Raw genomic sequence first — 13,223 nt, 5'->3', positions numbered from 1 at the left:
TTGGATGTATTTTTTTTAAAGATTTTATTTATTTATTCATGAAAAACACAGGCAGAGACAGAGGCAGAGGGAGAAACAGGCTCCATGCAGGGAGCCCAATGCAGGACTCGATCCCGGTACTCTGGGATCACCCCCTGAGCCGAAGGCAGAGGCTCAACCACTGAGCCACCCAGGCATCCCCAAAATTGTATATTTACTGTAGTGTTCCCACATACAAACAGAGCCTTCCCCTTTAACAGAAGCCAGCCCTATATGCTGAAGAAATCTGGAAAATTCAGAACCAAGCTCCTTAGAACCCTCTTCCTGTGACTCTCCTATTTTGTCCTAAGACTGATAGCATCCAACCAGCATTACCCACGGTTCTCTTGCAGCTGACCCTTCTGTGTTTCAGCTCCCGGCCTGCCTTTATTTGGCCCTGCCCTGGTTATTTCCTCATCATCTCTTGTCCACTGTCAGGACTCAGGCACTGCTGTGTTTTAAGCTGCTTATCTTAACTTGTATCCATTCTTTTCTTTTATCTTAAACCAAAGTTTCCTTCCTATATCTATTCCTCCATTTGTCTAAGGCTAATTACCATACTTAATCCTAGAATTATATCCTATGTCTTTTCTTCTTGCTGAGGCATCTGACTGCTTTATAGATCAGCCAAAATTTTTCATGAAAACCTAGGCAGGGGGTGGGGGTATCACACCCCCTTTGATATAACCTATACATTATAATTTAATTCCCACAGCATTCCTAAAAATAGCTACGATTTTCCCATTTCACAGATAAAGAAGTTGAGACTCAAAGTGACTTGCTCAAGGTCACATAGCTGATAGGACCCGATGTTGATAAGTGACAGTATCAGTATGTGTCTCTAGCTCTGTCTGGCTCCAAAAGTTACTTTTTTTTTTTTAATTGCACAAATAGTATTTTATTTTATTTTATTTTATTTTATTTTTTTAATTTTTATTTATTTATGATAGCCACACAGAGAGAGAGAGAGAGAGAGAGGCAGAGACACAGGCAGAGGGAGAAGCAGGCTCCATGCACCGGGAGCCCGACGTGGGATTCGATCCCAGGTCTCCAGGATCGCGCCCTGGGCCAAAGGCAGGCGCTAAACCGCTGCGCCACCCAGGGATCCCAGTATTTTATTATAGACAATTCAGTTTATAAATCTCTATACACTTTAAGGAAACCATTTGGGCATCATAAACATTAAAATTTCAATATGCAAAATTAAATTTACAACAAGAAAATAAACACAAAATTATTTTTGAACTATGTGGTCATTGCTGTACTACCTTCATAATTCCTATCCCGAGTCCGAAAATGTAGTCAAGCCCTAAAAATGTAGCAGAAGCATTTCCGCACCCTGGTATCCATAATCTAGTTTGTGCAGCAATGTTTCCACTAGATTCATAGAGTACTCTTTGAAAGAAAGAAGCAAAGGCTGGTCATTTAGTGGCTCTTCGGACCTTCCGCAACTCTTCAATGGGCTTCCATTCTTGGTTGATTGTTATAAGCTTGCTAGGTACACTAGGGTCCATGGTTTCCCAAGGTTCTGGATTTCTTTTCCGATCTAGGATCACATCAGATTTTTGAAGGGAATATACATCGAAAGACGAAGCTCCGCCTGCCGCTGTGGCCATGAACAGCACCAAAGGAATAAGTTCCTTCTTTTTCATCAGGAGTTGGAAAAAGTTAATGATGACCTCAGCGCAGGTCTGAGGTCTGACTCCCTTCCTTCTGTCTTCGGCTCTGAGTATACGTGGCAGGAGGCTTTCCAACTACAAAATATCAGCAGAGGCACTGAATCCACTCTGACTCCCTTCTTACCCACAGAGGTGGGATGCTAATCTAGAATATGTATTCTAGATGACAGGGGTTCCACCTTAGCAAAGGTCTTAGGTTTGGTTTTGGTTTTGGGGTTTTTTTGTTTTTTGTTTTTAGATTTTATTATTTATTCATGAGAGAAGCAGAGACACAGGCAGAGGGAGAAGCAGGCTCCAAGCAGGGAGCCCAATGTGGGACTGGATCCCAGGACCGTGGGATCACGCCCTGAGCTGAAGGCAGATGCTCAATCACTGAGCCACCCAGGTGTCCCAGATTTTAGGTTTGTTAGCAGCTTGACTTTTCCCTCCTGGCCTCTGTCAAAGCTTGTTTGTTCATTCAGTCAGTCATCTATACTTAACTGTGGCTGCTGCAGTTCAGGCCTTAAGCTACATGCTCTCACCCATAATCATGTAATTTAATTCTCACAGCAGCTCTGTTGTGCAAGTTTGATTATCCCTATTTTACAAATGAAGTCATTTGGATTAGAAAGATGAGGTGATTTGTACTGAGTCCCACACTAGGCGGCAGCAGAGGCGGCATTGAAACTTAGGTCAAGTTCTGTGTTGGGTCCAGAGAATAGTTTCCATGGGGCTCTTGTCAAAGTGTCTTATGGCAAGTATGGGTCAAATGTTGGATGACCCAGAGTGTCCACATCTCTCCCCCGCAAGAAGATGCAGCATCCACCAAGCAGAGCAAGGACTTGGAGTTTGCTTTGTACTCTAGGCTCACATTTCTCTTATTTATCCAAGAATACCAAAGCTAAAGCCTGCATATCATACAGGCAACCAAATCCTTCCAACAGCCAGAGCATTAAACATCCCCCCGACCTCCCCAACTCAAGTTACTGGAATCCTCCTCTGCTTTACCCCACTGTTTTCTCTCCCTACTTAGGGCCTTTCCTCCTATATAGAACAGGTCTGCTTTCTCTGCCCTATATGGATCCCCCCAGTTTCTTCAGCCACTACATAGAACAGGTTTTCAGGTCTTGTTAAATTCATATGTAGTCAAGAAATATTTGTTGAGTTCTTCCCTAATATATGCCACTTTATATATGGTAGTAAACAAGACAGATATTCCATGTTCTCGTGGAGCTTAGAGTTTAGTGGAGAGAAAATAGGCATTAATCAAATAACTACAAATGTGACAAGCTTTAGAAAAGGAAACAAATGCGGTACCTGGTTGGCTCAGTCAGTATAGAATGTGCAACTCTTGATCTCAGGGTTGTTAAGTTTGAACCCATTTTGGGTGTAGAGATTACTTAAAAATAAGATATTAAGAAAAAGAAAGAAAATGAGGCAACTGGGTGGAGCAGTCAGTTAAGCATTGGACTCTTGGTTTCAGCTAAAGTCATGATCTCAGGGTTGTGAGATCGAAACCCCCATCAGGCTCTGTGCTCTGCATGGAGTCTGCTTAAGATGCTCTCTGCCCCTCTCCCCTGCTCTCTCTCAAATAAATAAATACATCTTCTTTAAGGGTGAGGGGTGGCAGGACACCTGGGTGGCTCAGTGGTTGAGTGTCTGCCTTCAGCTCAGGTCATGATCCCAGGGTCCTGGGATCAAGTCCCACATCAGGCTCCCCAGAGGGAGCCTGCTTCTCCCACTGCCTATGCCTCTGCCTCTCTCTCAGTGTCTCTCATGAATAAATAAATAAAATCTTTTAAAAAAAATAATAAATAAAAAGTGGGGGGCCCCTGGGTGGCTCAGTTGGTTAAGCAACCAGTTCTTGATTTCTGCTCAGGTCATGATCTCAGGGTCCTGGAATTGAGCCCCACATCTGGCTCCATGCTCAGTGGGGTGTCTGCTTGGGATTCTTTCCCTCATTCTCCCTCTGCCTGTCCCCCACTCTGCTTGTGCACACATGTATGTGCATGCTCTCTCTCTCTAAAATAAATATACAAATCTTTTGGGAAAAAAAAAAAAAGAAATGAAATAAATGGAATAAACTAAGATAGGGGAGCAAGGATCAATGAAGACTTCCCAGAGCATAAGGATTATAGTGTTGGGCAAAATTATCCTGGGGAGATTATCCAGTCATGGTGTTGATCATGTTAAGGTTTTGATCCTTTATCCTAAGAGTGTTGGGAAGCCACTGACAGTTTAAGTTTAAGCATTACTAGATTATTCTGCTTACAAAGTGGAGAATGTTTTGGAACAGGGAGGAAGAAGGGTGGGAAGACCCCAGCAATGGGGATATTGTAGTAATTTCATACTGGAGAAGAGCTTGGATTAAGATAGCAGTGGAGAAGATAGACAGAAGTAGATGGATTCAAGAGTTATTTGGAAGTAGAATTGTCAGGATTTGGCCATCAAATGTAGGAGGTAAGGGCTGGCTGTCAGTAGAGTGTGAAATTCTTGATCTCAGAGTTGTGAGTTCAAGCCCCATGTTGGGTGTAGAGATTACATATAAATAAAATCTTTACCAAAAAAAAAAAAAAAATGTGGGAAGTAAAGGAAAGGGACTAGTCAAAATTAGGCAACCAGATAGATAACCAGGTTTCGTCAGCTTGAGTTTAAGATGCCCATGAGATATCCAAGTAGACAGTTGGATATATAGGTCTAGACCTCAGGGGAGTTCTAGGTTAGACATACTTCCATTTAGTAGGTCAGAAACTGTTAAATATTGGTAATTTCATATGTTTTAGGTGGTAATTGAAGTCAGGGGAATGAATGAGACCCCTTAGAGAGTTTAGAGAGAGAAGAGCTGAGGGTCTAAGATTAAGCCTTCTGGAAATCCTGGCCATAAATGTCTAAAAAGGACCTGAATTCTGATTGCAGTAATTTTCCCCTTAAGTTTTTTTAAGGATATATCTTCTGGGAAATACCCGAAGATACAAAGGAAACAAATGTCACTGGGAGCATTGGCTAGCGTATTAGAATAGAGATCATTGGTGTTCACAGTAGCAACAGCTGTGTTGGAAGGCTATTTAAAAGATACTCTCAAAAAAAAAAAAAAAAAAAAAGATACTCTCACCTCTTTATGCACTGAACCCATAAGAGTAAAATTATATTAGTGATTAAAGCTCTCATTTGTTGAGCACTTCCTATGTGTCAAATGCTTTTACTTAAATCATTACAATAACCTTATGAGGTTGATACTAATATTAACCTCATTTTATAGGTAAGGAACCTGAGTCTCAGAGAAGCCCCACTTTTACAAATGAGGAAACCAAATCTCAGAGAGGTTAAGTAACTGGCCTGTGGTCCTACAGGTAAGAAATGATAGAGCTGGGATTTGAGCCGAGGTGATCTCACTCCAGAATTGTGAAACTTTAGGATGGCAGATGATTAGAAAAGTATCAGAACTAGACAGCTCTTAAAGTTATGTGTACAGCTGCCTTTTTTGTATAGCTAATGTTTGGCATGCTAGAATAAGTACACCCTTTATGGCCTGTCAAGCCTAAGTTTGTCACTTCCTAACTCTGTGTTCTTAGGCATGTGACTATGCCTTATTTTCCTCATCTATAAAATAATGGTAATGATTCTCACAAGATTGTCATGGGGGCCAGACAAAATTATATAGCATACATGGCCTATATCAGGTACTTGGTTAATAATATGCTTTTTATTATTATAAGTGTTATGGTTATAAGTTATGGTGTAATTGGCTTATAGTTGAGAAAAGCTGAGAATCAGAAAGTGGAAGGGATTTAGCCAAGATCACATGAAAGCAGAGCCAGGAGTCCAGCTCCAACCATATCTTGGTTCCTGACCCATGCTCTCTACTAGACCACATGAACAAAGACCACTTTGTCATTGAATCAGCCCTGGTAGTAAGGGTGTCTGTGAGCCCCAAGGTAGAAAGTCAGATTAATTTTCATAGTAGGCATTCTCATTAATTACGGTTATTGCAAGCGCGAGGAGAGTGGAAATTTCCCAGAGATTTCTCAGTGAGGGGAATCCTTAATGAGACCACTTAGCACAGTCAAGGTAGAAAAGACAGTTATACCAAATGTCACCTCTTTGTTCTGTCAATCATTTATTTACTCAGCAGACAGCTACTCTGGACCAGGTTCAATGCTGGGCATGCAGCAGGATGCTTCCCAACCCCAGGAAGCACATAGGCACCCTGTGCCCCCTGAGCATTGAGGCCTCTGGGATTCTCCTCAGGGCCAACCACCTAACCTTACCCCACCATCCATCCTCAGAAGGACATTTACTGCCAAAAGCAGTAGTCCCCAGGTCCCTTCTTATTGGATAACTAAGCATCTTGATTTTTATGTGTGTTTCAGCTGGGAAGGGCTACCCCTGCAAGACGTGTAAGATAATGCTGAACTCCATAGAACAGTATCAAGCTCATGTCAGCGGCTTCAAACACAAGAACCAGTGAGTAATTGTCCTTTGAAATTCAAGGATCTGCAACAAGAACTCAGGGCTTCTAAATCAAAACAGATATTCCTTTGTGAAAATGGAATCCTGGCAGCCTTTTCTCAGTTAACATGAAGAAGTGTCTCCACTAAGTTTTTCTCCCATCAGCTTCCCTGCAGCCTTTGGACCTACTGGGCTGAAGGTTTTAGTAGAGAAGCATAGACAATTTCCTTGATGGTTTCCTAAAATACTTAGATTTCTTGCCCTTGAGCAGTCTCACTAGGGAAGCTTTTTTTTCCCCCACCACTGGCCTAAAGAACCTAGTCTTGACTGCCATCAATTCTATGGCAAGAGCTCCCTCTATGGGTTATTACCAAATATGACCAGGTTTGCACATTGATCAAAAATTTATTGAACACCAAGACAGATCCAGTCCCTGCTCTCATGACTGACCATACGTTCTGATGGAAGGAGACAAACAATAAACAAGTAAACAACCAATAATTATAAATTATGATAAGTGCTTTGAAGGGAAGAGATAAAAAGAATCAGTCATCTGTTCATGATAACCTTGAAAATGACTAACATTCTTTGCACCCCTGTTCTGTTACAGGGCACATGCCAAGCAAATTCTGTCTAGTAATCCTTCAACAGCCCTAGGAAGAAGGGGTTATTATAACAGACAGAATAGTGATTTCAAGTGATAGTATGAGGCAGAGCCTATAATTCAAACTAATTCAAGTCTTGTCTGGCTCACAGGACACTCCTCCAGGGCATCATGCTTATAAGGAGGTTGTAGCACCATATAACATAAGGTTCTATGGTCTGACCGGGGAGGACTCACATGGTTCTGTCCCTTCCTCTCAGAAGGGAACTGGATAGTGTGGACAGTGTGCTACTATGTAACTTTCTGAGATGGGAATATCCCCATTTTACAGATGAGGAAACAGTTTCAAGCAAGCAAGTCTGAAATGATTTCTTTGACTTTGGTGATATGTTCTGCATTGCTCACAGAGCTGAATGAATTAAAGATGGTGGAAACAGAATATTAGAGTCAAAATGTCCTTGGTCCTCTTTGCCTGAAGTTTCCCCTCCCGTATTGCAGCAGATCTTCTTATTTATTTATATATATTTTTTAAATTGGGAGGACTCATTAGGCTTATTTTAGATATGGACTTGACACAAGCCTGTGCAATCTAGCCTGGGCTCACTCCCATTTCAGCATACTTTCCTTGCATCTTGAGTGGTGGCAATTTCAGTAGACCAGCCAGTAGACCAGCCAGAGCCCTTCCCTGGGGCTACCCCACCTTGAGAATGCTGGTGTTTACTGTTTTCTTTCTACACTTTCAGCTATGTGACTTTGGGTGAGTTAGTAAACCTCTCTGAACCTCCACTTTTTTTTCTGTGAGATTATAGCTACAATTTGTTGAATTGCAATAGTAGCTGTGAACTATAGACATACAAACCCCCTTTTTCCAACCCAAGGAAACCTAATGTCAGATGGGTTAAGTGACTTCCCAAGATTGCTAGTCACATGGAGATGAACCCAGAATTCAAATCTTTTAATTCCAAAGCACATTCATTTTGCTCTGCCATTCCAAATGGAGCTCATTATCCTCACCCTACAAGATAACATGAAAGTTAGAGATAATATATGTATTCTGCTAGTACCAAAAAGGGCAACTATTAAAGATAAGCTTTCATTCACTCAAATATTTATTGAGTACCTATTTTGTGCCAGGCCCTGTTTGGGGCACTAGGACTACAGTAAGATCCAAGACCAGTAGTGTTCCCTGATTTTTTGGATCCCCGTCTAATGATAGAAGCAGATCCTAAGCAAATTCATAAACAAATAAGATAATAACAGGTGTTGCTAGATGCCCAGAGAGTGGGATAAGAGTGACAGAAGAGCTACTTTTGACTTAGTATGAGGCGGGAAATGGTCAGTCTGTACTATCCAGGTCATATAGGGCCCTGTAATCAGAATAAATGGCTTGGTAGAGTGGAGATATGGGCTGCCGTCCGGAATCAACCACACTTTTAAAAAGCATACTGGGGGGATGCCTGGGTGGCTCAGTGGTTGAGCATCTGCCTTCAATTCAGGGCATGATCCCAGGGTCCTAGAATCAAGTCTTGCATCAGGCCCCCTGCAGGGAGCCTGCTTCTGTCTCTGCCTAATGTCTCTGCCTCTCTCTGTGTCTCTCATGAATGAACAAATAAAATCTTTTAAGTAAATAAATAAAAAGCTTACTAGGAGGAAACATTTTGGGAAAAAAAAAAAAGCTTACTGGAGGCAGATGACTTATACTTTCTGAACTTTAGTTTCCTCATATATAAAAGGGGTGCTATCTCCTTGTAGAGTTGCCTTGAAGATGAAATATGATGCTGGAAGCAAAGCACCCATCATTGTGCCTAGCATGCAGTGGCCCTCAGTAAACGAGAGCTGCCCTCCTTATTACTCTTAGGGCCCTGGAAGAGCTGTACTATCCTTAGAATAAACTACCTGGAACACCTTCACAACCACCATAAACTGATCCTGTGCATTTATTCCTTCTCAAATTACAGGTCACCAAAAACAGTGGCATCACCCCTGGGCCAGATTCCAATGCAAAGGCAGCCCATTGAGAAAGACTCAGCCACCTTGGAAGACTAGAGATGTTTCTGTCCAGCACCCCAGGTTGAACCAGCCATGAGCCAGCTTCCCGTTACCATGGTCAGCTCTTGGCTCCCTCTTCCTCGTTTCTTATACCTGGAGAACACATAGACCTAAGGCAGGAGTGGGCCACAGATAGCCTCTGATTGGTCCAGGCAAATACACCCCTGCTCTTCCCTTTTTGGATGGACCCTGTAGGTCAGGACAAGGGAAGGGGGTGGATCTTGAGAGGACTCGGGGCCTCACAAGATAGTAGTTTGGAGGCCTTTCCCCTTCCCCAGTCCCCTTGGGCCACATGTCATGAGCCCCAGGCCTGTCTGTCATCTGCAGGTCAGTTTTGAACCAGTCTCTGCAGCTAAAGAACTGAGCTCTCCCTGGGCTCTAGGCAGCTCCAATAAAACCTGGAGCTTTCACACCAGACCTTGGCCTAGGTGGCAAAGGGTAGATGGAAGTGGCTACCCCATGGAAGTTTGGAGCTAATATGACACTCCATATTGCCCCCAAAAGTACAGGCTTTCCTGAACCTGGGACCAGATACTGGCCAGTTATACAGCTGTCTGCCCACTGTGAAGTTTCCTCCTGGAGCAATGACACAGTCCTGGCAGAGCAGTGCTGTCCTTCTTGCCCCTTCTCCACAGTTCCTGAATGGTGCTAAGGATCTGCAGCAACTGGGGAAAAGCTAGAGCTGGAGGAGGCTTCAGTACCCTGTGGGCTCACAGAAAGCTTCAAGGGGGAGCCTTTCCCCTCCTCTATCAGAGAGGTGCTCTGACCCAGGGTCATGTGGGGAAGTCCCCACATGGAAGTTCCCTTGATGGTTCTGTGCCCTTAAAGGCAAATTGCCTCATGCCAGCCAGCTCAAAGGTTCATTGCTGCTCCTTGGCTCTACTAGCCCTCTCCTCCTTATGCAGCAAATCACCTGCCCAGGTTGCTGTGGTGCTAGCCCTCTCCCATCATCCACCAGGAGATTCCTGGGTACCAAGGAACAGAATAGGACCCCCAGGAAAAGAAAGGAGAACTGGTACAGATTTCTGCAATGAGGAAAAAGATGTTCCCCAGGCCCCAAACTTAGACTTTTCCAACTCTGCTGTGTTTTTATGGCCTGGGACTTCACTGGGAGTGGGTTTTTCCTTGTAGCTTTTAAGCAGCAATTCCAAGAAATGATAACCATTGTAGGCCCCTAGCTGCTCTCGTGGCTTCTTCCCCCCATTGCCTATCCCTTTGCCTGTGAAATGCCTTTACATATTTGTGTGTGTGTGTGTGTGTGTGTGTGTGTGTACGCGCACGCACGCGTGTTTATGCTCTGTCTCTTGGTCTAAATAAAGAATTTATCCATGAGCCAGACTGCAGCTTGACAGACCTGAGATTTGGTGCCATAATGCCATTGGATCTAATATGTGTGTCTTGACCACTTACCCTCACCCCTCTCAGATTCCTGGGGCTTTAAATAGTGATCTTAAGAGGTGGAACAGAGATAAACATCTGAATTGCTTGGCAACCTTGTGGAAGCCTTCCCAGGCTTAGTACAACCTCATCCACTTATCTGCCTCCCCCTGTACAGAGGGTCTCATGGGAGTCTTTAAGGGGTTTCAGCCGAGAATCTACTTTCTTTGAGAGGATCATTCTGGCTGGCTGTTAAGTGGAAAAGAGATGCAGGGGAGAAGAACAAGAGACCAACAAGAAAGCCAAAATGGAGGCTATGTCCAATATGGCTCTCTCCAGGCTAATCCCTTCAGAACTGAGCCTTAACCTCTTTCATCTCCACTTCTCTAATGTGGAGTGGTGTGTCCTGAACTATTTGTTGAATGAATGCACAAATGCATGAATGAGGGTATAGGTAAGAAAGATGGCCTTTTCCTACACAGCTCTTACTCAGAACTAGGTTTGTTCCATCAACTTTTGGCCTAGAGATTCTTACAGGAAGCTTTTCTATGACCCAGAAATGAGCTAGGGAAGTGTGATGGCCTTAGGAGCCCTTTGTCCAACATTTGTTTCAGATAGCCAGATCTGAGGAGGGTACCCAGGCAGCCTCAGCCCCCATTCTTCACTCAGCAAACTGTTCCTGAGCACCTGCTTTTGACCAGCTGGGAAAGGCCCCACATAGCCCCCATGGTGGGTTCTCAGCTCCCAGCATCCAAAGCTTAGACTGTCTCAGCAATTTCCCTGGAGTCCTTCTACCTTATCCAGGATGTCAGAATCAGCCTCATATATCAGGCAAGGAAATGAAGGGGAAAAGGGTGGGTAGGCTGCCAGATAATGAGCCCCTAGCCCATAAGACTTCTTAGTCTAGATTCAGGAGTCTCTACTAGCTGTGTGCCCAGCTCTGTTGGCAAGAGGGTACAGGAATGAATACTTTCTTGCCCTTGGGGAGAAATACTATAAAGATTATTATCAAAAGAAGAAAAAAAGATTATTATGGCAATAGAGGGTCATACAGGGTGCAGCAAGAATGCCCAGGATGCAGGCACTAACTCACCTAAGGGGATGAAAAAGCTGCATTTGATCTGCCTAACTGCCTTTTGAGCAAGGTAATGATATTCCATTTTATAGAAAAGACTCAAAGATGTATATAGTATTTTGCCCAAGGACCTGCCACCAAGAAGCAACAAAATGGAGAGTAGAATCCAGTTCTCTAGATTCCTAGTCCAGAACCCTTTCCAAACAAGGATGAAAATACCTTCCCAAAAAAAAAAAAAAAAAAAAAAGAAAATACCTTCCCACAGGACCCCTGGGCCTGCCCCCGCCCAACTTCTAACAGGGCTGTGGTCTCACAGAGCAAGCAACCATAAAATAGACTGGACAAGGCTCAGTGGTTATTTTATCTTCCAAACTCCCCCTCATACTTCTCAATATTTTATCCAAGATTTCCAGTATATTAGACTCCAGTTATAACTGTAAGAAACTGAAATCAAAGTGATTAGGTAAAAAGGGAAATTTATTGATTCACCTAATGAAAAATTTCGATACAGGGATGGATAGATCCAGGTTCTGACAGTATCTTCAGGGAGAATTTTTTTCTTTAAGATTTTATTTAATCACAAGAGACACAGAGAGTGAGGCAGAGACATAGAGGGAGAAGTAGGTGCCATGCAGGGAGCCCGATGCGGGACTCGATCCCGGGACTCAGGATCAAGCCCTGAGCCAAAAGCAGATGCTCAACCACTGAGCTACCCAGGTGTCCCTTCAGGAAGAATTTAGTCTTACTCAGCTTTCCTCTGTGTGGCCTCTTTCTCTGGAAGTTAGCAAGATGGCCACTGGCAGCTCCAGGCTTGTATCCAGGATAGATAGGCAACTATAGTACAGAAAGAACATCTTTACCTACTAGTTCCCCAAAAAAATTCTGGATTGATTCATTAGCTAGTTTGGCCCTATTCTGATTCCTAAACTAATGACTGCAACTAGGGGAAATGGTGTCCTGGTTTGGGGCCCTGGGAAAGAGTGAGCTCTACTTAAAACACGTTGACTGGAAGAGAAAAGAAGAAAGTGTGGGGCTCCTTCCAGGAGACTAAGGGAGAAGAATGGATGGGGATGGGCAAAAGTAACTGCTTGTGTAAGCCGTATCCAGAAACTGTCTTTATTTGAAATACCGCTCTTTCCCTAACTTTCTGAGCTACATTTCATAATGTGCTCCAATTTTTCAAGTACAGTTTGATGAATCCTTACATATGTGTATACATCTGGGCAGTCACCCTCCAGATCAAGATACAGAACATTGCCAGCTCCTCAGAAGTTTCTGTCATTCCCCTTCCTAGTTACTATCTCCCAGAAGTAAACACTGTTTTGACCTCTATCACCGTAGACTAGTTTTGCTTGCTCTTGAGTTTTATAAAAATGGAATCACATCCTCTTTTGCTCAGTATTATGCCTGCGAGATTCATCCATGTTTTTGTGTGTGTCAGAAGTTCATTTTTGTTCATGCTGTGTAGTAGTATTCCATTGTATGAATATACCACAATTAAACCATTCTGTTGATGGACAATTGGGTTATTTCAGTTTTGAACTATTATAAATAAAATTCTTTTGAAAATTTTTGCTTGTGTCATTTGGTGTGCACATGCACACATAGACCCGGGAGTGGCATTGCTGCGTTATAGAATAAATGTGTGTTTAGCTTGTCTAGATACTACTGAATGGTTTTCCACTGTGATTCTATCAACTCACCAACTTGCCAGCACTTGGTATTGTCAGTCTTTCTAATTTTGAACATTGTTGTGGCACATGGGAATTTGAGCCCAAGGGTTCATATCAACTTAATATCAGGGCCCCTCTTACTCTGAGCATCCCTGAGATCAGGTTTGAATTTCTCTATCCTGGAATGGTCTCTCATGTCAGTGCCCAGGACCCACAATGCCCAATCCAACAGATAAACATCAGAGGGAACTCCTGCCCATGTAGCTAAGGAAGGTCTCACAGAAGGAGAGGCATAAGCCCTGGTAGCTAAGGAAGGTCTC

At 43.3% G+C, this 13,223-nt stretch overlaps 2 protein-coding genes across 6 annotated transcripts in view; one reads left to right on the top strand and one right to left on the bottom strand.

Annotated features, from left to right (window-relative positions):
- The window catches only part of ZNF346 (zinc finger protein 346), a 35,805-nt gene extending 23,004 nt beyond the window's left edge, over window positions 1-12,801 (top strand). For 4 of the 5 annotated variants that reach the window (XM_025434340.3, XM_025434338.3, XM_025434337.3 and 1 more), the window contains 2 exons: window positions 6,047-6,140; window positions 8,688-12,801. In XM_025434340.3, the coding sequence (XP_025290125.1) occupies window positions 6,047-6,140; window positions 8,688-8,775 (182 nt within the window). In that variant the 3' untranslated portion in view covers window positions 8,776-12,801. Of the gene's footprint in view, window positions 1-4,935; window positions 5,027-6,046; window positions 6,141-8,687 lie in introns of all 5 variants that reach the window. The other variant, XR_003130713.3, reaches the window with a different exon arrangement.
- On the bottom strand, window positions 1,128-4,809 carry LOC112651633 (normal mucosa of esophagus-specific gene 1 protein-like). The gene is made up of 2 exons (XM_035715421.2): window positions 4,789-4,809; window positions 1,128-1,772 (listed from the first exon to the last, which is right to left on the bottom strand). The coding sequence occupies exons 1-2, from the start codon at window positions 4,807-4,809 to the stop codon at window positions 1,440-1,442; spliced, it is 354 nt and encodes a 117-aa protein (XP_035571314.1). The 3' UTR covers window positions 1,128-1,439.
- Window positions 12,802-13,223: the final 422 nt, after the last annotated feature.

Source organism: Canis lupus, chromosome 4 (assembly GCF_003254725.2).
Source record: "Canis lupus dingo isolate Sandy chromosome 4, ASM325472v2, whole genome shotgun sequence".
In the NCBI taxonomy this organism is placed as follows: Eukaryota; Metazoa; Chordata; class Mammalia; order Carnivora; family Canidae; genus Canis; species Canis lupus.
Note: the sequence above shows the minus strand (reverse complement) of the source record. Positions and strands in the feature narration are given on the sequence as shown.

What these genes read in the sequence shown, in the direction of transcription:
- LOC112651633 (XM_035715421.2), bottom strand. Translation starts at nt 4,809, where the DNA reads ATGGGTTCAGTGCATAAAGAG. An exon ending in TGGGTTCAGTGCATAAAGAG is followed by an intron (nt 1,773 to 4,788) that starts GTGAGAGTATCT and finishes GATATTTTGTAG; the next exon opens with TTGGAAAGCCTCCTGCCACG.